At 40.6% G+C, this 25,408-nt stretch overlaps 3 protein-coding genes across 5 annotated transcripts in view; 2 read left to right on the top strand and 1 right to left on the bottom strand.

Moving 5' to 3' along the window:
* Positions 1 to 1,831: 1,831 nt before the first annotated feature.
* LOC117282787 lies at positions 1,832 to 4,057 on the top strand. The gene is made up of 2 exons (XM_033753834.1): positions 1,832 to 1,906; positions 1,952 to 4,057. Exons 1-2 carry the CDS (start codon positions 1,857 to 1,859, stop codon positions 3,195 to 3,197), a joined length of 1,296 nt encoding a protein of 431 aa, XP_033609725.1. The 5' UTR covers positions 1,832 to 1,856; the 3' UTR covers positions 3,198 to 4,057.
* On the top strand, positions 3,458 to 13,222 carry LOC111870397. Its single transcript, XM_023862645.1, has 2 exons — positions 3,458 to 4,108; positions 13,109 to 13,222. Exons 1-2 carry the CDS (start codon positions 3,458 to 3,460, stop codon positions 13,220 to 13,222), a joined length of 765 nt encoding a protein of 254 aa, XP_023718413.1.
* The window catches only part of LOC111870400 (cuticlin-1), an 82,941-nt gene continuing 67,651 nt past the window's right edge, over positions 10,119 to 25,408 (bottom strand). For all 3 annotated transcript variants that reach the window (XM_023862654.1, XM_023862652.1, XM_023862653.2), the window contains 5 exons: positions 21,462 to 21,601; positions 20,591 to 20,821; positions 19,077 to 19,239; positions 18,291 to 18,452; positions 10,119 to 13,734 (listed from right to left, as the gene is read on the bottom strand). In XM_023862654.1, the coding sequence (XP_023718422.1) occupies positions 13,528 to 13,734; positions 18,291 to 18,452; positions 19,077 to 19,239; positions 20,591 to 20,821; positions 21,462 to 21,601 (903 nt within the window). In that variant the 3' untranslated portion in view covers positions 10,119 to 13,527. The remainder of the gene's footprint in view (positions 13,735 to 18,290; positions 18,453 to 19,076; positions 19,240 to 20,590; positions 20,822 to 21,461; positions 21,602 to 25,408) is intronic.

The raw sequence follows: 25,408 nt of genomic DNA, 5'->3' as shown, positions 1-25,408 counted from the left end.
TGCAGTTTGTCTAAATATCGTACAGTTTCATGATTTCCTTTCGAGCATCTTTCAACCCGTCACCCACTGTACTGCACCAGTGTTTTTGTGCAGTTATGATTTATTTTGTATAAAATATTAATATATTTTATTTTATGAGATTGGAGGTTTTCACAGGAATGAATGTCAATCGGTTACTGTCTTCTCTGATTTAATACTATGTATTCTAATAGATAGAAACTAGTGTTCTGAAGGAACCCTTTGCCTTTTTCAAGGTAGAAGGTTCCTGAAGATGGAGGCACAGATTCTTACAAGACATTGGTACCTTTCTACCAGAGTATGTGGCATCACATTGCAGAAGACAGTAATCTTTAGCCTTTATTTTAATTAATGGTGACACACAACATGAGCAAGTAATGCTACATAATTGAGTACGTCGCTAACATATTTCATAAACAGGTTCTGCAGTTATATAATTGTCTTTGTCCCATTACACATAAAATTAATAGGAGCCCCTACAGGTGAAGCAAGAAATTTGTGATGTCCACACACACAAGACCTGCCTTTTACACTAAACACCTCATCATTACCCATAATATTTACTGATGACACTAGTGTCATAATTTCTAGTAAAAATTTAGATGATTTCTGTGTACTATCAAAGTAGTAAATGATTTTCCGCAAACAAACTGCCCCTGAATCTAGATAAAACAAATGTAATGAATATGACAAAACTTTTCATCCTATTGACACTCTAAAGCACTTTTTCTAAATGTGCCACCTACCATAACATCCATTCATTCTTTCATTTGCTCATTTATGTTCCATGGATCCTTTAAAGACTGGAAGACCAGTGGATATAGAAATAGTCAAAGACAACAAGTCCCATCAATTATATAGATACAAATTAATTATACTTAATCCATAACAGTTACATGTGTTATCCAAGGCAAATCACAATGAGTAGATCATTAAACAGTTACAAAATATATGTATATAAAAGCATGCAACATACTAATATTTAACAAGACTACAATAATCAAACCTAAAAATATACTACTAGATGTCCAGCATATAATAGTGTGACATGTGCGAAAAGCCGAGCCCCCCCCCACACCAGCAGTGACGCGGCGGGTGAGTCAGCGCTCCCCTCCCACCCCTCAGCGGTAACGTAACGCTCCTGTAATAGGCGAGTAATCACCCCGCAATGCGCAACGCGCGGTGACGTCACGAGCGGAGCCGAAGAGAGCCGAGCGGAGCCGAAGATAGCCGAGCCCCGTAACCTGGCAACTACGCAATGCTAATCAACAGCGGTGACGTCACGCTAGCAACAGCGTCCTATGCTATCCGCCACGTCACACTAGCAACAGCGCAAGGCTATATAAGCGGACCCACAGCAGTGTGATGATCAGTTGAAACATAGCAGCCTGCGAGTGTGCGATAACTAAGAAGTCAGCGAGCGGAAGACTTATTGTGTGCTTTCCAGACATAGTGAGTGCTGTAGTACAGTTGTACTCGAAGTGTGTAATTCAGGGAGACTTGTATAGCTCCCGCGTTATTAGTACGTGAAGACAAGTGAAGACGGTGTTAAGAGATTTTGTTGTAGGGTTTGTAAACTGTGGAAACCCGTAACGTTGTGATAATTAAGTGTAGCCGATAGTTGTAGATTGTTCAATAAACCAGTTAACGATCTCTACGGCGTATTCAGTAACGTAAACACGTTACATTGGTGTCAGAAGTGGGATTAGGACTTACACACGTGATCAACGAGATTCGTACTCAAAACACGTGATAATTTGGTGTCAGAATTTTTACGAACTTAAACACGCCTGACAAATAATTGAATTATTGTGCATCGAGTATTCTACTGCGACAAGATGGAGATGCAGCAGATGATGGAAATGCTGGTGAGGATGGACGCCGATAGGAAGAAAGACAGAGAAGACTTCCTGGCCAAACTAGACGCCGATAGGAAAACTGATAAAGACGATATGCTGAAAGAAATGAAGGCCGATAGAAGGAAAGACAGAGAAGATTTCCTGGCCAAATTAGACGCCGATAGAAAAACTGACAAGGAAGAAATGAAGGCCGATAGAAGGAAAGACAGAGAAGATTTCCTGGCAAAATTAGACGTCAACCAGAAACAAACCGAAGTCATGCTGACAAAATTAGACGCCTACCAAGAAAAGGCGGAGGCCGATAGGAAGGCCGACAAGGAAGAAATTAAGGCCGAAATGCGATCTATGCGGTCAGAGTTGGATGATAATATCCAACATCGAGTTGAAAACATTTTGGCGATCGTTGAGCACGACAAACAGACTCTCCGGTCAGAAATAACTGAGCAGATTGAAGTGTCCCTCTGCGCGCGGACAGATAAAATCCAGGAAGAGCTAACGAAAACATCTGCAGCAATTGACGAAACCAAACGCGAGTTCCAGGCCCGGTTGGACATAGTGCAAATGAAGGCCGAGCGGGGAAATACAGCAACGATCGTCGCGAGCACAGCTCAGCCACCGACATTCTACGGGAATTCAACGTGGAGCGTGTTCCGGCGACAATTCGAGACCGTAGCAGAGCACAACCAATGGACGGATAAGGAAAAATCGACGTACCTAATTACGGCCCTGAAGGGTCGGGCGGCGGAAATACTACCCGGCATTCCGGCAAATACAACTTACGAGGAAACTCTTCAGGCTCTAGAGGACCGTTTCGGGGACCAACACTTTGCAGCTGCTTACCACTGCCAGTTAAGAACAAGGACGCAGAAACCTACAGAGTCCCTGCAAGATTTTGCCACGGCCATTGAACTGCTTGCCCTTCGTGCCTACCCCAATCTACCTGCAAACCACATTGGAAGAGAGGCAGGAAAAGCGTTCGTATACGGCATACGAGATGCCGATATTAAGATCCAGCTGCTGCTGGGAGGGGAGAAGACGGTGAACGAGGCCCTCCGACAAGCGCTAGAGCTGCAGGCGGTACTGGTAGCAGCCAGACCTCACGGAGATAGCACAAAGTTCCGATCGTTCCCCACCCAACGAGGAGATGACAATAGACAGCACCAGGACCGAAAAGAAGGACCTCTAAGAAACAAACGGGAATCGCCGGAGAAATCAGAATGGCGACCCAGAAACAACAGGGAAACAAACTGGAGAAAGGACCAACCGTCGGGAAACGAGCGACGGCCGGCGGAGATGGGCGAACGCCGGCATATGCGTTAAGGCCCCCACACTACGCACTCACCGACATGACGGAGAAAGCCAACACCAGTCTGGTCACCCAGGGATGGGTCGGTGATAAGCCGTGTCAGGTGACAGTGGATACTGGAGCATACGTCACGGTGGTAAGACCGGATATCGCCGCCGGATGGCCTGAAAGACAGCCAAATCCAGATTTCTCGCTACAGACCGTGTCTGGAGGATCCCTGCCCATACTGAAAGAAGTTCTGTTGACCCTTACCCTAGGGCGCCAACCTATTACGATGTGGGTTTTCGTCGCGAATATCACCGATGAGCTCATCCTGGGACTGGACATACTACGCGCCTACGATGCTTCAGTGGATATAGGGCGCCAAACTCTTCGTCTGGCGGAAGAAGAAGTATCGCTATGGAGTCCTGGGGCAGGACCCCGTCCTTCTAACTTAGTAGTGGCAAAAGACCATGTGATACCCGCACGGAGCGAGGGAATAGTGATGGCTAAAATGAAGAATCGTCTGGGAGTAGAGAACGGTTTAGTAGAACCAAGCCCCCAGGCCCACCCTCCTGAAGGAATTTACGTGGCCAGGACCCTAGTTCAGGACTGTCAAGAAGTACCAGTGAGGGTCATGAATGTTACCCAAAAGGACCAAAAGCTCAGGAGAGGATCTCCTCTGGCGCACTGTGAGCCAGTAACACTCGTGGCTTTGCCCGAGATGGGGCAGCCACCAGCACCAGGTCTAACACCGAAATTAGCGGACGTGACCACAGCGGCCAAGCCACACCTAAGCCCCGGAGAATTTCAGGAGTTAGAGGATCTCGTGTCCGAGTACGCCGATATCTTCGCACAAGACAACGAAGATTATGGAAGGACAAACAGGGTATATCACCGCATAGACACGGGAGAAGCCCGGCCAATTCGACAGCCACCGAGGAGAGTACCCCTGGCAAAACAAGCAGAAGTGAAGGAAATGCTTGACAACATGCGAGGACAGGGTGTTATAGAAGAATCGGACAGCCCTTGGTCGTCCCCGGTCGTTCTGGTCAGGAAAAAGAATGGGGAGCTCCGTTTCTGTGTGGACTACAGAAAGCTGAACGACGTCACCAAGAAGGATTGCTTTCCGCTACCCCGCATTGACGACACCCTGGACACGCTGGCCGGAGCCAAATGGTTTTCAACTCTCGATTTAAAGAGTGGCTATTGGCAAGTCGACGTACACCCAGACGACAAAGAGAAAACAGCGTTTTCGACAGGACAAGGGCTATGGCAGTTCACAGTCATGCCCTTTGGCCTCTGCAATGCCCCGGCAACCTTCGAACGGCTAATGGAGACAGTCCTACGAGGGCTCACGTACGATTCATGCCTTGTGTATTTGGATGACGTGATCGTAATAGGCCGCACATTCCAAGAGCACATGCTCAACTTACGGAAAGTGTTCGAGAGGTTCAGGGAAGCCCGTCTAAAACTTAACCCGGAAAAGTGTAAACTCCTGCAGGAAGAGGTCCGGTACCTCGGGCATATTGTATCACCAGAAGGGGTATCCACCGACCCGGAGAAGTTGAAAGCCGTGCGAGAATGGCCGACCCCGAAGGATAAACATGAAGTTAGAAGCTTTCTGGGACTATGCGCGTATTACAGGCGATTTATTTCAGGGTTTTCCAACATTGCGAAGCCACTAACGAAACTAACGGAAGAGAAACGAACCTTCCAGTGGACTCCAGAAGTGGAGGCCGCTTTTCAAACGCTAAAGGGTGCCCTATGTGCTGCCCCTATTCTTGCCTACCCACAGCCAGGAGAGAAATTCATTGTGGACACAGATGCAAGTAATGTCGGAATTGGAGGAGTTCTCTCTCAAATCCAGGACGGAAAAGAGCGTGTCATAGCTTACTTCAGCAAGACGCTAAACAAAGCAGAGAGAAACTACTGTGTCACCCGTCGAGAACTACTTGCCATAGTGAGGACACTGGAACATTTCCACAAATACCTCTACGGACAACAGTTCCATCTGCGAACGGACCACTCTGCGCTTACCTGGCTTATGAGTTTCAAGAACTTAGAGGGACAAACTGCGCGCTGGATACAGCGTCTACAGGAGTACAACTTCACTTCGGAGCATCGTCAGGGCCGAAAACATAACAACGCCGACGCCCTTTCTAGACGACCCTGCCAAGAGCAATGTGCGCACTGCCACAAAGTTGAGACGCGGGCAGAGGTAAAACAAATACGCGTTATTGGAACCCTACCGGCAGCCGGCTGGGACCCTGTTACCCTAAGAGAGGAACAGCTAAAAGACCCGGACATAGGACCCATTCTACAGGAAGTAGAGAACGGCCAACGACCGGAATGGCAGGACATCGCGGATCGGAGTCCCACGTACAAAAGCTACTGGGCCCAGTGGAAATCGCTCGCTGTGAGAAACGGCGTACTAGAGCGTGACTGGGAATCCGTCACCGGAAGACGTCAAGTAGCCCAGGTAATTATTCCTCGGAGCAGGGTGAAGGACGTTCTGAGCGAACTGCACGGTGGACCGTCAGGAGGTCACTTCGGTGTCAACAAAACTCTGAATAAGGTTCGACAGAGATTCTACTGGCTCCAAGCAAGGACCGATGTTGAGAAATGGTGTCGACAGTGTGACACATGTGCAGCCAGTCGGGGACCGCGGACCAGGAATCGTGGGCAAATGCACCAGTATAATGTCGGTGCTCCCTTCGAGAGAGTAGCCATTGATATCGCAGGGCCCTTCCCACGAAGCGACCAAGGAAACCGATACTTACTGATCGCTATGGACTACTTCACCAAGTGGCCGGAAGTGTACGCCATCCCGAATCAGGAGGCTTCAACAATAGCGGAAGTTCTGGTTGCCAACTTCTTCTGCCGCTTCGGCATACCTCGAGAGTTGCACAGTGACCAAGGCCGTAACTTCGAGTCTCATCTACTGAAAGAAGTTTTGCAACGCCTGGGAGTGAGCAAGACGCGCACCACACCCCTGCACCCACAGTCGGATGGCATGGTGGAACGCTACGTCAAGACCATCGAGGAGCACTTGCGGAAGGTCGTCTCATCGCACCAAAGGGACTGGGATGAGAGGTTACCCCTCTTTCTCCTAGCTTACAGGGCATCCACTCACGACACTACGGGCCTGACGCCTGCTGGTCTAGTGTTCGGACGAGAACTACGGCTACCCTGCGACCTGCTGTTTGGAGTACCCCCAGACAAAGAACAACCCACAACCGATTATGCAGCAGACTTAGTGGATCATCTGCACGACATCCACAATTATGCCCGGCAACACCTGAAGCTTGCCAGTGACCGGATGAAAACTCGGTACGATAAACTGGCCAACTCCGCAGGTTACGACGAAGGCGACAGAGTCTGGCTCTATCGCCCAACCCGCAGAAAAGGGAAATCGCCGAAACTACAAGCATCATGGGAAGGTCCTTACAAAGTAGTGACCCGGATAAATGACGTGGTTTACCGAATCCAGAAGACCCCTAGGTCGAGGATGTTAGTTGTGCACCTCGACCGGCTTGCGCCTTATCATGGAGCTGCTCGAGACGAGCAACCATAAAAAGGGGGAAGATGTGGCGGTTGGAGAGCAGAGCAACGGGGAGAAGAGAACCAGTAGGAGGACACAAAGAAGATGCTGCAAGAACAGCCACCGAGGAAAAGGAACGGGGATGCACCGTTAGGCTATTCGGGACGAACAGCCTTAAGGAGGGAGCAGTGTGACATGTTGCGAAATCTGAGCCCCCCCCCACACCAGCAGTGACGCGGTGGGTGAGTCAGCGCTCCCCTCCCACCCCTCAGCGGTAACGTAACGCTCGCGGTAATAGGCGAGTAATCACCCCGCAATGCGCAACGCGCGGTGACGTCACGAGCGGAGCCGAAGAGAGCCGAGCGGAGCCGAAGATAGCCGAGCCCCGTAACCTGGCAACTACGCAATGCTAATCAACAGCGGTGACGTCACGCTAGCAACAGCGTCCTATGCTATCCGCCACGTCACACTAGCAACAGTGCAAGGCTATATAAGCGGACCCACAGCAGTGTGATGATCAGTTGAAACATAGCAGCCTGCGAGTGTGCGATAACTAAGAAGTCAGCGAGCGGAAGACTTATTGTGTGCTTTCCAGACATAGTGAGTGCTGTAGTACAGTTGTACTCGAAGTGTGTAATTCAGGGAGACTTGTATAGCTCCCGCGTTATTAGTACGTGAAGACAAGTGAAGACGGTGTTAAGAGATTCTGTTGTAGGGTTTGTAAACTGTGGAAACCCGTAACGTTGTGATAATTAAGTGTAGCCGATAGTTGTAGATTGTTCAATAAACCAGTTAACGATCTCTACGGCGTATTCAGTAACGTAAACACGTTACAATATATAATCAATTTTAACGTAAAGGAAGGCTGCTGTGGTGAAACAAATTGAATTTTATATACAGTGCAGTGGAAAATTACATTTTTAAACTATCCTTTATGGAAGTGATTGCAACAACATCACTTCTAAGTAACATACTTCAAGAATGTTCTTATTATAAAACTTTACGTCAAACATCTATTTCGACAATGGAAAATTAACAACTACATATAGTGAGCGTCATAAATGTTTTAAGTATATATAGTCTTATAAAAACATTTTCGTTTTGGTGGGTTCCTGATCGTAGTGGTATAACTCCGTTGATGATTCATAAAGAATTGAAACATGTTAGGTAACTAAGTGCTGAAGTGGTGAAGGCATAATATGCCACATTGGACTGAAATAAACTTAATTGTAAACTTAATAGTGTGACGGACCAGAATGAAACAAATCATATTAAATTTGTTTTTGAAATACTGTTGAATTGCATACTGGATAATGGAAATTGTTATTGTGTCTTGTTTTATTGCTATGAATCTCAGAGTTACATTTAAATTGTTAAACAACAAGAGAGAAAATATGTACTATGATTGGGGTGGCAACATTTTCAGTTTCATAAACAGTTCCGTGCAAGAGTTTCTACTTCTAGAATTAGTAATAATTCTAATTACCCTTTAGCCTAAAAATATTAATACTGTGCCCCAGCAAATTTTACCATAAGTTGTAACAGAATGAAAATGTGAAAAACAAATCATTCTTATTGTTTCCTATGATATAAGGTCTAAAGGCCCTGATTGCATAATAGACTAAACCTAATTTAGACATAAGCCAGTCGACATGTCCTTTGCATGACAACATTGTCGATAATTAATCAAATTTGGTATTAGTAGATTTAGCAATGTGATTGTTACCATAGTCAATATGCATATCCACCGGATAGCTATTTTTAGTCAAAAATTGTATAAAATATGTTTTATCAAAATTTAATGTCAATAAATTAGCTTTAAACCAATCATTTATGTTTTTAAGTATTTGAATAATACTTTTTTAATCTAAAGGGCTGGAATTTGTGATAATCAAGAAACTGTGTTTTACTTGCAGAATATATTTGTCTCTTATGATTCATAAATTGAACAATATTATTACCTGAACACCATTAAACAACTGATTTGTGTAGGAACTGAATTTTTAAATATTATTCAGATGAACTAATCTTTACTTTACTTTCATACTGTCCGTATTATTACAAGCAAGCAAAACCTGGGAACCTTCTGACAAAATAATGCTCCTCCCACAATAAAGTATCTCACGTCTTCCATGACTTTCACTTTCACCTATTCTTCTTTATACCTCTATCTCTCCTTCAGGCCTCAAAGGGTTAATTACTGAGCATTAATAATGTTATCTTTAACTGTTCTGATTTTAATTGGTATAACAGCTGAGATTTCCACAGTTTAGTGTGGTTAGCATAAGGAAACCTGTGAACCATCTTTTGACATTCAGCAGGTTAGGGTCAAGGAACAACTGGTTTTAAATGCATAGTAGAGTTATATGTCCTGTATGTAATTTCCCTTGTTTCAGTTCTGTTGGCAGTCAAACATCTGTAACGATGCAAATTTTCCTAAATTTGTGTAGCACTGTGTGTTGACTGGGGTGACAAAATAATATTAATTCACCAAATAAAGGTCAACACTATTATTTTATTTTGTATACAAGGAGTTAAGTGTGAAATAGATAATGCGGTATGTATGTTAATGATTTATAACAGTTTGCCTGGTACTGATAAGGCAATTAATTCAAGGGGAGATATAATGGATATATATCTTGGATGGGAGAAGCAAATTTGCTTATGCATACAAAAACAAATACCAGTTATTTGCTCATTGAGGAAATTTTAATACATGCAGTCTGTATCAGCATTGCTGTTCATAGGTACATAATATACACGTATGTTGAATATACTGTGTTTATTTACAAATATCTATTCACATGAAATTTGTTTTTAAATTCAGCTTTACATTTCAACTTCATTTCATATGTTCAGTACCAGCACTAAAACGATATTTTTTGCTCTTGCTGTAATATCTGTTGCTATACCTACATAATCTTGTATTTACACTATATTTTACTTTCATTTTTAGGCCTGTTGGTGATACACATGTTAACTTTGCTCTGATTGTCTGACATGAAAATTGGGTTTCTGATAAACTTTACACTATACTCATATTACAAGGGCATGCAATAGCATAGTTGGTTGAGGCACTATGCTACAAGCCAGAAGGTCATGGGTTCAGTTCCTGATAAGGTCATTTGATTTTTCAATTGGCCTAACCCTATCTTGTAGATTGTGAAAAACATTTTTATGCCATACAAAATGTAGGCAAACTTGAAATTCAGTGACTTTTCGTATGCCATATCATGGATCACTGAGAAGAGAAAGACCAGATGAAAGATTGGGGGGGGGCAATTGTGATCTGAATCTTGGAATTGGAACAGTCTAGTAAAATTAATCAGTGGATGATCAAAATTGCCTTTTTTTTTTCTCTCCCAATGAAATTGATGGAACAGGGACATCCAAGGAAATTAAAGAAGACATGTATTATTAAGCACCAGTTTATTATTGTTCAATTAGTCAACATTTTGTCACTACAATTCATATCCATTCAGTATTAACTTCTCAGGAAACATCCATAGGTAGTCTCCTTGTAATTTCTAAGGAACAAGATTTTGCATTTTAGTTGACCAGATTTCTGGCCCATTTACCCACCACTTGGCAGTAAGCATCAGTTATAAAATCCTCTAGACACACAGAACATTCAAATTGCAATGCTCGCAAATGATGCTAGCTGCCTTCTGTAAGTCATTTCTTGACTTTTACTCATGCAGTTAATGCTAATACCAGAATATACAGGACATACTGGAAACTTTTTCTTGAACAGTTGCTCACTGAGTAGTATGGTATGTTATGTCTAAACTACAGATGATTACACAATGCTATCTACTGCTGTGACAATGAAAACTATGTACAACAATACCTTTCTCTCATGGCAAAGATCCAGAGCCCCATTAAAAGTTTTATTTTTTCTTTTTTATGATAAAGCCTACTGAGCTGTCAACATTTCAATGGGACTGTAAATCAGAGGCATGCAGTAAGACCACCACAATCAGGCAGTCAACAAGGAGTGGGGAAACTGTGTCAATGTGTTCCGTAATTCAGCAAGGTTCATGTTGTTTGGGTCTGTATGTAATCTGTTGGATATTTCAACAAGCTGTGCTGAACCCTTCCAACTAAAATAATCCCCAAAACATTAGTAAGATTAATGCTAAAATGTGGGCTGCATCCTGACACTATATAGTCTTTCTTACAGACAGCACTGTTAAACTACAAATAAAGAAAAAAAGGGCTACATCAGATGACAGAGCAGTTGCTTGAGATATAATCACATTTGTCAATATACCATTAAAAGTTCAAATATTTATGGAACCCATGAGAATATTATGTTATTACTTGCTGTAACATAACTTAATATGAAGCAGGGAAAATGACACAAAGTTATATCAGAAGTGGGAACATAATCAGTATCCTGTACCATGTAACACATGTTACTTTCCAAGCAGCAATTAATATAATAGGAGGATGATGTGTTGGCAAGGAAAAAGCCTGATGATGCTCCTCTGAGTGACTTACAAAATTAATCGATGCTGCTACCTGCCGTTACAGTGGTTTGAGCTGCTTAATGGAAGTAAAAGACTAGTATTAACTACTAGTAATGCTAATATTCAAACTGTGCTTTAATGTAGAAGCCTCTTCCCCCACCACAAAGTTACCATTTTTCCAACCAAAATTCTAAAACAATTAAAAGAGTATATGTTTTAGACCATTATCTGATTGTAACTTGGAGCTCTTGATGAGAGCATTGGCATGAATAAAGTCACTAACATTTTTATAAATAAATGTTGCTCTGCTCTGAGAGTGAAATGTCAAGTATTTGCAGTTGATTTACCTTCCCAGTGTTGGGAGGGTCATACCACATTTTGGGAGATGGTGATACAGAGTGCCTACTTTTCCATCATCACAACCTTCATATTCTTTGCTTGAAGCATATCACTGTGAAATCAACTTTCGCTCAAATGGATAAATATGTATAGAATAGTGATAAGCAGGAGGGGCCACACATGTAATCAGCTCCTAGACGTGCTCTTTCAAATTAAAATTATTCTGATTCAAGAAGAGACAATTCCAAGGGTAGGCTAGATTTCTCTTTTCATCATCACATCAGACTAGTTCTGGGTCTACCCAGCATCCAGTCCCATGGGTACCAAAAACTTTTTTCAGGGGGAAATTAAATCTCACCATGCAACACCAGTGCCAATATTAAACATGCACACAACTGTACCCCCACTGTCCCATACATCTTCATGGCATGGTGCTTAATTAAGTTAAAATTGAGTTAAAATTGTTACTGTAGACACCTGCTAGAGTGAAAGCCCCTAAAATATAGTGAACAAGTGGCCTGTGTATTCCAGTGAGTTTCTGCATCTAAAGTAGGCACACAATTCTACTTCAAGCAGGCACTCTGGAAGCATATTCTGTTGACATATGATTACAGAAGTTCTCTCTATGGACAGAGGAGAAGTGGCTGCACTGATACATATCCACCACCAACCCTATATTACATTAACTTGCTCCCATTTCCACACAGCAAGAATTAAGACAAAACAAACCATTACCTACTTACTAGCGGTACTGAGGTATTCATTACTGGAACTGAATGGTTGGCTTAGCAACTGGAAGAATCCAATTCATGCTAGAAGAAGAACTAGGGAAATCCAGTTTAGAGTATGTTAGCTGTCATATAACCAGACAACTTTATTGACTACACACATCAAAAACAATTGACACTTCATTCCTTTGAGTGTCCACTGGTGAATGAAGTTAAACAAATCATTTTAGGTCTTCATGGCTGACCACAGTGGCTGTGTGGTCTAAGGCATAAACTTTCTTTGCCCACTCAAACACTGGGGTCATGGGTTTGAATCTCACTTGAGGTATGGATGTTTTGTCCTTTATAGGTAGCAGCCTTGCACAGGGCAGATCTTTGCCCAAGAATTGCTACCAACTGTATGTGATTAAGAAACTGTAAGACAGGCCAAGGTTCATTATGGATTGTAGTGCCCGCAGATTTTATTATTGTAGGTCTTTATGACATATAATCATGCAATTGTAATATGTTAACCCATGTTAAAGTTTACTGGAAAGTTCTGATATGGAACTATACACAAGTTAATAAATCAAAACCCCTCATCCTGAGAAGTCTGTGTATCTCCAGGTTTCTCAGATTGAGCCCAAAGATAATGTTTAAGCTGCTGTGTGGTGGGGCAAATTTATGTGTTAATTTGATTTTTCAGGGACTGACATCATGTCAAACTTGAGTAGTTCATGTTCATTTGAAAACAGGAAGGACCCATGAGTTGTGTGAACATTTGCTAATCCCTTGATAACAGTTGCCAACAGATGTGTTGTCAAATGTCATCAGTTAATGATTAAATTAAAAGTATAAAAATATACATGCATTAAATATGTTAGCAACATATAACAATGACAGTGGAAGACTACATGATGACACTTCATCAGTATGGCACAGTTCGTATTGTTATGCCTGGACAGCCTGGCAAGCTGTCCAAATCATGTGCACAATAACTTCAACAATATGTTGCAAATGACTGGAGAAGAAAACAAGAGTTCAATGCAAGCTCCTGCAGATCTGTGAGTGTCACATTTTTGTGGGCAAGATTCAGTATTGAAAGACATAAGCCACCACCCTAGTGGTGCTGCCATAACATAAGATCAGTCGTAGCAAGCCATTGCATCCACCCTCCTGCATAAGGAGAAGCGTGCAAGGGCGAAGTTGCCTGCAGGAATGTGAAAGTGAGATTGACTTTCAAACACCTGGATGCATTTTGCTTTATCAGTTCTCTGCCATATGGTACCAACCAGCAACTAACTTAGCTGCTGTGACTGTATGCAGTGTTGGTATAGGGACCACTGTAGATGGAGCTACCAGTGTTGGATGCATCTTTTCTGTGTCGGCGGCGTGCCAGTAGAATCAAGATGGCTGCAATTACAGCCAGCATGAGTACCAGGCCAGCAATTGCGATACCAATGGCAAAGTTGCGTTGTGAGATGCAAATGCTGTTTGGATCCTCAGGCGTCTGAAATGTCGTTAAATTCACAAGTTCAAGAAATATTTATATGGTGAGCAAGAAAATAAATTCCTAGTGTTGATACTAGAGTGATCACTGAAATGGTCATGATACATTCCAGAACCCCCACCCCTTTTTTATTGCTAGTGGGGTGGGACTAAGTCCCTTGTACTGCGGCCATTTCTGGCCTATTGTACCAGCCCCAGATGATAGGTGAGGGTGATTGTGGAGCAGTTGGTGGAATGAAGATTGGCAGGGGAAACCGAAGTACTCAGAGAAAACCTGCCCCAGCGCCAATTTATCCACCACAAATCCAACGTGACCAGACCCGGGATTGAACCTGGGCCGCCGTGGTGGGAAGCCAGCGACTAACCACTTGAGCTATGGCGTAGCCTTTCCAGAACCTCCTTACTAGTGCTCCTATGACAGATGTAATGCAGACATTCTCTTATCTGTTGTATGTGTCAAGAAAAAAGAAAATTAGCTATAATATTTCGTCTGTATTATTCGGAGTTGTATCTCCTTGGATGTCATGCGATGTAATCTGTTGAAAGTCAATCAGTGTTTCAGAGGAACAAGTCGCTTCCATCTTTAGAGTTTAAGAGTAAGCCAAGAAACCAGCATAAAGCAGGCAGTAATCAAAGCTCTGTTGACTTTCAATGGCCTACACAACATTATATTCCAGAAGATAAAACTCTTCATAACCTCTGCTGTGAGAAATTCAAATCCTATAATTCAAAACTTGTACTAATTAAAAATATGTGACCACTACCATTCTGAAAAGCTATCAGGACACAGGCCACTCTACTCCAGACATTCTGGGATGTCTGATCACTAGGGACCGGATTTTTATATCCTAATAATCCCTTAAATATGTATGCATTTATGCATGAAAAACTTCCAAAATTATGCACATAAAAATTTCATACCAAATATTAAAATTGATTTTACAATATTCTAACACAAACAAATCAACATTTAAGTTCATTTTATGTATTCACTGAATGATTCACTTGCAATCAAAATCTGTAATTAAATACAAATCGTGCAAGAAAACCAACATTTTTTCTTTACAAGTTAAAAAAACCAATGGTACTCACATTTAGCTCTCTAAGCTTTCAGCTTTTCATGTTTCAGTTCACAATTACTAAAAGTTTTAGGTTTTCTATACTTAGTCGCCTCCTATTGTTTTGAAAGATGGCCTTATAGTGGGAAAAACCTCTTTCCACCTCACACAAACTTAACCTGGCATCAGTAAGGTGGGGTGTCACAGACCACAACGATTTTAATTTGACAAACTTTTTAAGAACGCGTGGCAGTGAGTTGTGCCTCAGTGTAGCTTCCCCTCCTATAACCCACTAATAGACGCCATAGACAGGCTGTTGTGTGCAAGCAAGTTTAGTGTGCAGACGTGTAGTGTGCTGGGGTCCACCAGACCCCACCTTACCAAAAGTGTGACTATAATTACTTCTGAAACTTAGGTTGTTTTCATGTATATTCTACTAAAATATTATTGTTACTGCTATGTCTTCTCCATTTTTACATACCAAAAACAAGTATGTTTTCATAAACATTTTGACGGTATTTTGAGAATAATATATTTTTTTACCAGATTAGTTACACGCAGGAAGAACAGAGGTTACGTCGACTTATAGATGATGCTTTGACAGACGAGGAGCCATTTAGCGAGGAGATGATAGTGAAATTGATTTAGAATTAGTCAGTAACCATGGATCTGATACAGAACAAGACTGTGAAGAAGAATCATCAGAGGAAGAATCCACAAAGGGATCCTTTTACTTGGCAAATGATAAGCAAACAAGATGGAGTAAAAACAAGGTAGCATGTAACAAAAACATGTAGCAGGGTCCAAAACCAGGCACTGACCTTGATGTAGTTGTATTGTGATGGTCTTAATAAAGAAATTATAAGTTAGGATCTTGAATAAGAACTCGAGCACATAACATAGCAACACAAGCAACACAAAAAATGCAAAATCAGTTTTAGATTGGTGGAAGATATTTTTCCTGTGACATGATAGATTTAATTGTGAAGAATATGAATTAAACAGAAAAAAGCATGTAAATTACGCCAAAAATAAGAGTTTTCAGAAGACTGTTGTGAGTGAAATAAAGGCTGTGTTTGGACTTTTATATGTAGCTGGTTTTTTATAAGTCTTTAGATAATGGGTTCACAAGTTACGCACTGGCTAAATCCTTGTTAGATGATCATAAGCTATCTATGGTTGGAACAATCAAGAAAAATATAAGAGAAGTGACAACTGGGTTCATCAATACCAAGTGAAGAAGCTCAGTGATGACCATATTTGGTTTTCAACCCAATATCACCATAGCTTCATTTGTGCCAAAAAAAGAAAAAGCAAGAATGTTGTCATGATTTCCACATTACATGATGATGATAATGTAGATGAGAGAACATCTAAGCTGGAAAACATTCTCTTTTACAGCAAAACCAAAGGTGGGGTTGATGTAGTTGACAGAATGTCTGGAGTCTGTGGGGCCCCACCTTACCACTTTTGTTACATATTCCCACCTCACCAGCACCGGGTTAAGAGCACATGTACAAAAGCCGCTATTTGCTCCACTGTTAGTGATATTTTACTTGGGAGTTCAGTATGTTTTCCAGCTAAAATTTCTTCAATTTCACAAATTTGTTCATATCCTGGAGTTTTTTTAAAGGATGCTGTGTACTTTTTCTTTTACTACTTCACCAACTCTTCCAGGAACCAAATTCGGTTTGGAAACAGTGGTTTTGAATACACATAACAATTGATACAAGGTAGTATTGCTATTGCTTGCCTATAATGAGGAAATGGCGGATGGAAGATGAGAGAATTGAGCAGATATATAGGAAAGATTAGTTTCTAGTTCTGTGTTTTTTAGTATATCTTGCACAATTGAATCAATGCTGCATTCTTTGGATCCAATGTATTCACGACATTCCTAACTGTTTCTGAATGTTCAGTGTAATAACTCACTGCACACAGCCACGTGCCCTGGTGCATTAAAATTGGTTCTGGTGGAAGTGGAGCTTTCAGTGCTACTGCTTTAAAGGCCTCTTTTCTATATGGCGCTTTAACAAATACCTTCTTCACAGAAAGCAACTTGTCAACAAGTGGAAAATTTGCACAAATTGTTTCTGCAACATGGTGCAACCCGTGGGCAAGGCAAGTCAAATGTGTTATATTTGGAAATATAACTTTAAGAGCAGTACTGGCTTTGATTGTATAACTTGTGGCATCCGTCATAAAGAGCTATATGCGTTCATTCTGAATACCATTTGGTCATAGTAAATTTATGAAAGAATATATGGGGTAGATTATTCATCTATAATATTTTCAATATAAACCGTCCCTCACAGTCTTGATACCCACACAAACTTATCTTGAATCTTATATCTAATGTTTTCAATTGTAAAATTGTAACACTGCTTCACATAACTCTTGTACACAGTAGATTCATCCAGCACTATGCACTGTGTATACTTCTCTACGAAGTTTCCCAGAGTAGGATTGATTAGTTTCCACAGCGGAATATCTGCCGCTAAAAGTGCTTCACACAAGTCAAAGGAGAACTGTGAAAAACTATTATCAGAAAATCACTAAGCAATTTTTGAACAGGAGCACTTTTGTGGATTCTCTTTGTGTATGTTAGTGTTCAAATGCTGAAGCACTTGAAAGTGTTTTTCACAACCAACTGTTTTTTCATACACTTGACAGTAAAGAATTTTATCTGTGGTTATCATCTTTCCTTCGAACTCCTGCTGATACAGCTGTAATTTAGTTTTCGGACTTACTTTCACTTTCAGCATGACTGCAGAAAGCTAAACAAACTTAACCACAGACTAGTCACCGCTAATATGAATGACCCCCAGCTGCAAATGAAGAAGCATAGCAAACCTGATGGAGACTTTTGAAATAAATAAATGAAGTTCATTATTAGTTAAATAGTATTACTTTGCTAGCAGCTACATGTGAATATGCTTCCAATGAATCCCTATGCAGCCACTTTGATGGTATAATGATGAGACAAGTTACAAGTAGAGGGATCGGGGAAGTCTTGCCTTGGGGAGTCCTGTCCTAGGTATTGCATCAGAAACATGAATCCAGACTCAACTTGCTATTTGTATGACAAAATGTTGTGAGTCAGATACCCAGCCTATCCTAATTGGAAACGAAAAATTGTATACAAACAATGATGACTGAAAATTTGAACATAAAATTAAAAAAATTATATAATGCTATACATTTTAAGAAGAAAAAATGCAACATAAATAAATAAATAAACATAAATAAATTTGACAATATTATGCTTATTCATAAAGCAGGAAAATATGCATTTATATGCACTATCAATCCATGTCTAATATTTTAGAAATGAAGTAATTCATACATATATCCAAATGAGCATACTTCTTGGTTGCAAGAAAGAAATATGCATTGCATTAAAATCCGGTCCCTACTGATCACCTATGCAATGTATCCTGCTGACTGTTCCTAGTTTACATATCTTACTAGGTTCTCATTTAAATGAAGCTTCAATCACCTTTTCTCTGGCAATGTCATCATTAATATCTCCCTTGATATCTGTGGCTTCATTGACATATAGACCACTGTACACCTCAATAGTGGCTGGGGTGCCTCCATCCTTGTCTCCATCAGTGTCACGACGCTGGCGTCCCACTGCATTCTTCCCGCAAGATGGGGGCTAGAAGTTGACCAGTTTATGTTACGTTAAGGAAACAGTCCAGACCACATTGCAAAAATTTCAGACTATGACATGAAACTTAACATGGTCTAAATGCTTAGTAACTAAATATAAATATTAGATAGTGAAACTAATAATATTAATAAGAAATTGCAAGCTTAATGATATGTGTAGCCATCTATAATAAGAAGTTCACTACAATGACTGTTGGTAAACATTACTTGCTCTTTATTAATGTGGGGACTGTCTTAAGTGTTGTGTCATAAATAACATCTGCTGAAAAATAATTTGTGATTCTTTTTTCTCATTTCTTTATATGGGCCAGTGCACATTACTGAGACTCAAGGATTAATATTTTAGACTTCTTTCTGAATTCTAGAATGCAATAACCTCATTTGTACTATTTTAGTAATGCACCATTGAATCACTAGACACAGGCAAGCCACATCTGGCAACATTCAGATCTACTTTATGTGTAATTCACATATCTCCATTTTCTTAAGAAAAGTTCCATGGTAAGAATGCAAGAATTAAGAATAATATATATGTAAAGTCCTCAGGTGACTTTGAAAACTCCTTCAGGTCAACCTCCATGGGCAACTGATAAGGGTGAAAAAGACTTACCACATCATCACAGCCATGGTCTGCTTTAATGCACAGCCGTACATTGCACTGGTAGTATACAGATGCTGTATATGGGAACTTGTGTGCCTGGAAATGGACAAATGCTGTTGTCTTGCTTGGATTGTACTGGAACTGGCCCATGATCTCTCCATCTATTGGACACCTGGAGAAAGAAACATGCCAGAATATATTGTCAGCTGCAGTAGTCTGAAATTCTGAACGAAATGGGTCAACTAAAATTGTCACTCTTCTCTGCAATTGTCTGTACTGTCTGATAAGCATCTGATCACACACTCTCATGCACCTGTCTCCCATTGTCCCAGACTGTCCACTGTATGGACTGAACTTCCACACCCATGAATCTGTGATGTCACACTTTGGATCAGGACATATTTGGTGGTACATGTATCTTTGTCACAAATTTACTTTATATCTACCAGATGACATCTGCCTATGAGAAGTTCTGAGCTGTGTGAAGCAACATACTACAGCACTATGTATCTACATATGCATACTATAAAAAGGTTTTTAGCAATTTTTCTTCATGGTATCTTAAAAAAATTAATGCAAAGACACTGCATGTATTTTCTCATTTATGATTGAACTTGATTATGTTATCTTGCAAACTAAACTGATTCTTGCTTGATACACCACTGCTGGTTGTTGACTACTGAACAACTATGACATCCATATGACCAGTGAAATCTGTTTCAATTAAAATCAGCATTCAATGTTTGGGCCTCTAGTACATGTACCATTATTTTCCTGAGGTACCACCTATGTAGTCGAGAAAGTCACCATTTTGTATTTTGAGGCTCGTCTGAAGATCCCTCTTTTTGGAGCTAGAATGTTCATACTCAATGGGCACTAGCATATGACAGATACTGCATATGAATAAAATCGTACTGTTCAGGCTCTAGAGAGATGCACATCTGTCCAACCATCCATCCACCCGTGCAGCAAACTAAAAATCATATTTGCATTTAGTGGGCTCAAATACTGTCAATCCATGAAAATCTCAAGATCAGTATTTTCACTATCAAAATACTTTCTCATATGCATTTGTATATGATCTGTGGCTGGAGTTCTATTCCAAGTGATGTCTTACGAGTTCTACGGTAGATAAATTTTTCTCCATGTATTTTGGTTTCCCCTACCACTTCTCATGTCACCAACTGCCCCACGTTCATTAGTCATCCCAGTCTCAATATTGACAGCATCTTTAAATAAATGACTTAAAAAAGAAGAAAGTAAACATAAGACAGAAAGAAGGTTTCAAAGATACCAAAGTCACCCCCCAAGGAGAGAACTGCCATGTTCAAATACAATCACTTATGGAATGGGAATTTCGTTCTCAGTTACTCCATTTTCATATGGATTAATAGATTTTAAATAAGTTCCTATGAATATCCGAAACAGAGGTTTAAGGAAGTCAGACAAAACATTATACTCATTGCAGACTTTGACATAAACACAGCAAAGAGTATGGGGGATGTGGATGATAGGAAACTCACCCCTCATCATCAATGAGCCTTTGTTCACCCCAGCCAAGACCATCCCTCACAAGACAGTCTGATATCCGTAGCCCATACACATCTTGCTGGTCGATGGAGATGACAAGTGTCAAGGGGTCACCAATTTTCACATTCTCTGCTACCTCATGCAATGATGGATCTCCATAGAAGATCTTCATGGTGCAACCAGGCATGGGCGCTGTTGCTGTCAGTGGTGTTGCATCCATCATACTACTCACAAACATACACAAGTGTTATAGACAATTTTATTAATAATTTTCAGCTTGAATAACCTGCTATAATCATCAAATCTGGCCAGTGTTTGTAATCAAGTGCAATTTATGTGAAGGTGAAGCATATAATGGAAATTTTTCATACAGTGTTACTACTGGTTTGGTTATTTCTACATAAGAATTGCAATTCAAATTCTTACACACACATACTAAAATCTGAAACTGAGCTGGAATTCAAATTCTGAAATACTGTCCTCAGAATTTATATTATGTGTGATGTGCTAAAAATTATGAAAATAATGTGAAGACATCTCACTGTTTGCTTTTAGTGCAACGGGTGATTGCCAATCACAATGGTTTTCAATACAAAGACGTAGAAATGAGAAAACAAAATTATTTTTGTTGTTTGTGTGTGCAACAGTGAAAATTCTGTTTTGTACTGTTGGAGCATGCAGCTGAATCTCTGATGGCAACTGCACTCTATGATCAATCATATAATTTGTCAGAGACAATCAGCATAACGTACTGCTCTATTTCAGCAAGAAAGATGGAGACTATATGAACTAAATTAAGGAAACCAAAAGTTGCTCCTTTTGGCTTCAGAATTTAATTCAAGATTCATTCTTGTAGATACTCACCTGACATTAACGTTGTTAGTGATGGTCTTGTCTTTAGTGGTGTAACGACAGCGGATGTGGAAACCACGGCCCTGGTTTGTCACCAGTTTAAGGTGGGGCTGTACCACAATTGTGTTGAAGTATTCAATGCCCCCATCAGACTGCATTAAAAGTAAAATAACAAAGTGAGTGCCAGCCCATAAAGATTTATCAATGACAGCTGGCTGAATGTTTCTATTCTTCCCTTATTCAGATGTTATATTAGATTTATGACTATTTAACACTTGGAAAAACAGTGTTACCGAGAAAATGGAAGTGATATCTTGTTTTGTAAAGTGAGCAGCTAGAGACTAGAATTAGAACCAGATATGGGCATTTTGATGTATTTTTACCATATATTCAGAATATTTCTGTGGTTCATCCAATATTCTGCACAGTTAAATATTTTTCTACAAGCTACAAATGTAAATGCTTTATTTATCCTCTTTCATCTATATGTGTTATTTATATGGGTTCCTGAATGCTTGAAGACGAAATACTGAAGTGCTAGTTTCTGTGTTAGATCCGCTGCCAGGAGACAACTAGTGAAGACGGAGAATCCTAGTGTGTGTGTGTGTGTGTGTGTGTGTGTGTGTGTGTGTGTGACAGTAAACTGTAAATTGTGTAAATCAGCGATAGCGCTGTATTGATTTTAGCACAATCACTTAAATATTTTAAGATCAAACGTTTAAAGAAGATCTGCTGTGTGGGTGTGTTGATCAAAAAATGTCAAAGAGAAAAGCCCCAGTACTCCCTGTTTTGTATTATAAATTTAATATATCGGCACACTATATTATTTTTATGCTTCTCGGAATCTGAATAATCTTAGCCGCTGATATCGTACAATTGAAATCACAGCATTAATTTCCAGTACCTGACATTTACTTTGACAACACATGTTAATTCTTGTAACTAGAAATTCAACAATATATTTACCTCACATATCTTCTTGACTTTGGTTCAGACGAAAATAAATATCTCAACACCAGTTTGGGGATTCTCAGGCATCCCTTATATAGCCCTAGGGGTTTTCCCATTCTCCCATTGTCCTTCAATGACATGGACTTGAAATATACTACTTGAAACTATAGCCTCTTGTTCATTTATTTGGAGAGACCTAAAAATGTAATTACCACAGATTTCTATCTACTGACTTGAACAAGTGGGTAAGTATATTTCTGGGGTAATGCTAGGCAATCATAGTTGTCCCATATTTGATATATTTGATTTGAAAATGGAAAGCTTGCTAATATACATGTCCCCACTTTCAACAATTGTTCGGATCAGCCAACCTCAAGCATATTTGACCTGTTCTTCTACAAACTGAATGTCAGAAAGTTCTCATAATTCAGCTAACTTAGACGTAGAGCACATCTACATGCAGTACATATTCTTCTTGAGAGCAATGGAGCAAAGAATAGTAATAATCTATATAAAAATAGTGGAGACACTTTTGCAGTTTTGTAATCATGGATGTCACAGGTGACTTATGGACGTCATGTGTCGTTTATTAATATGCACTTAAAAATATTTGGCTGTAAGTGCAAGAAGGGCTTCATACAGATTTAAAGTATCAATGACTATTTTAATTCTCTTTTATTTTTGTTTAAATTAAAGGGAACTACAATTTTCAACCTCCATTTTCTCTAAACTGTGTATTTTATCCCAAAATAAAAGATGAGACAACAGTATACACTTTTATCTAATCAAACTACTAAACCTGTAGTGCTTCGTAAATTTACATTGTGTGAGGTCATAGCACTAATTAAAGACATTGCATTAAAGTCTCTTAAATCGGAAGATTCATCTTTACTTGACTATATGCTTACTGATATTCATTATCAAGAAACTTCCAACATTATTGTCTCAGTGTGGGTGACTTACTTATACGCACTTTGTCAATTGCAAGAACTGTGACCGCTTAACGTTTCTCAAATGTTGCGAGATTTCCTCCTACAGTATTTACTTTTATCGCATATCATTATACAGCCATGCCGTTACGCGCCCGACAAGGACGTAGGTTGGCGGCGAGTTGGCCAGACAATGAGCCAACATGTCCGTTGCTTGGCACCATATTTGTAGAAAGCAAGTTGCCCACTCCCTTTCGTTCTAAGAAGCGCTCTCCGAAAAAAGTGATGTTCTAAGGGCGGGGGCACACCATGGAAACCGGCAACCGCAACGCAACAGTAATTCCCGAGAATTGTTATCAGCCTGAGTTGAACATATGTTACTGAATGGAGCAGCTCAATTTGAGGAAACGGTAACGCGGTTTCCTCAGTTTGCGCTGCTCCATTCAGTAACATATGTTCAGCTCAGGCTGATAATTCTCGGAAATTGCGGTTGCGTTGCAGTTGCCAGTTTCCTTGGTGTGCCCTCGCCCTAACACATCCAGACCCAGACAAATCTCACGAACACTGTAATGAGCTAGGGAAGGTAGAAACCTTACACATCGGAAATCCACATTCATTTTTGAAGGAACAAAAATCTACATATCACGGGAGAAATAGACGACGACATAAGGGGCTCATTTTACATCCTCTTCTTCCGGAATCCTGCTCGCCACCGTGAGATCCTCAAACCTCACATGACCTTATACATTAAGTTACAGGCTGTTTTGTTACATAACCGACGATGGCTTTCGTCACAATGTCCGGAACTTTCGTGTTATTGTGAAGAAGTTTTGTTACAGTAAACCTGTTTTTAACTGAGGGAACCAGCAGAAATTCTAGTCCCCTGGGGCGGCATTTGGACTTTTACCGAAATTTAAACGTATGCACATTGACAACTGAAAGCCAAATCAACTTAGAAATTATTTCACAAAAACGAGTAAGTAACGTTGTAATAATAAGAAGCTGTGATTTATGTTTCCCTATTTCAATCCCTTACTTGGACTGGCATCCGATGTTTGACAGCGCAATAGTTCCACTGGTACCCTCCTATAAAATGGGTACCAGGGGCCATTTCCTCAGGTATAAAGAGGCAGAAGCTTGAAGCTAACCGCTCACTTCTATCTAAAGTCGAGGTTAAGAATGGTGAAGCTATAATTCCACTCCCCCATGTCTTCATGGCGTGTTGCTTAATTAATTAAAGCCCAGCAATAACTATATCCTTTTACCTTTACCATCAAAGACCCATGACGTCTAGCTCTACGCATTCTTAACCTCGCAACTAGATGAAGCGATGAGCTTCACACCCCGCTCACTTTACCACAGGAGAAAGAGCCCGCGGTACCCATTTGACAGAAGACTGGCTGTTACCCAGTGCCGAACTCAATGCCGTGGAGAAATCTCGCTTGCTCCTGTCGGGAATCGAATCCCGATTCGAACGTCCGACCAGCAGTCCGTCTCTATATCTACTATAGTATCCCAACTCCAATTTTGCTGGCTACTATTATTATTATTATTATTATTATTATTATTATTATTATTATTAATGGGACACGTGGTAGCGTAGTTGGATGAGGCACTGTGTTACCAGCTAGAAAGTCGGGAGTTCGATTCCCTAGGAGGTCACTGGGTTTTTCAGTTATCTAAAACTTCCAATCGCAATATGGCCCTGGGGTCGACTCAGCGTCTAATAAAAATGAGTACCAGGATTCTTCCTGGAGGTAAAGGGCAGCCGGGGCGTAAGGCTGACAGCCTCACTGCAACATCTGAGCAGATTGTCTAGAAAATGTGGGAGCCTCGACGTTTTACCTACAACTTTATGCACATCCACAGCGTGTTAGAAGGATAGCTTTAATTTTTTAATGGTATTATTAATAGAGCAAGTCCACTTTGAAGTGGACAAGCAGAAGTAATCTATGAGCTGTGACCTGCTGCCGCAGAGGAATGCAGACTATATATTATGTTGTAGTACCTTTCTATTAACACTATTAGAGTTTATACCCCGCGCTGTTCGAACCCAATTTAAAATCAAGGGACATCTAT

The sequence above is a fragment of the Cryptotermes secundus genome, unplaced genomic scaffold (assembly GCF_002891405.2).
Source record: "Cryptotermes secundus unplaced genomic scaffold, Csec_1.0 scaffold1114, whole genome shotgun sequence".
NCBI lineage: Eukaryota > Metazoa > Arthropoda > Insecta > Blattodea > Kalotermitidae > Cryptotermes > Cryptotermes secundus.
This window is presented reverse-complemented; position numbering and strand designations above follow the sequence as displayed.

Coding starts and splice junctions, on each gene's coding strand:
- LOC111870397 (XM_023862645.1), top strand. CDS start 3,458: ATGTGGGTTTTCGTCGCGAATATCACCGATGAGCTCATCCTGGGACTG. Junction 4,109..13,108: donor TTCGACAGCCACCGAGGAGA/GTACCCCTGGCA, acceptor TAAATATGTTAG/CAACATATAACAATGACAGT.
- LOC117282787 (XM_033753834.1), top strand. CDS start 1,857: ATGGAGATGCAGCAGATGATGGAAATGCTGGTGAGGATGGACGCCGAT. Junction 1,907..1,951: donor GTGAGGATGGACGCCGATAG/GAAGAAAGACAG, acceptor AGACGCCGATAG/GAAAACTGATAAAGACGATA.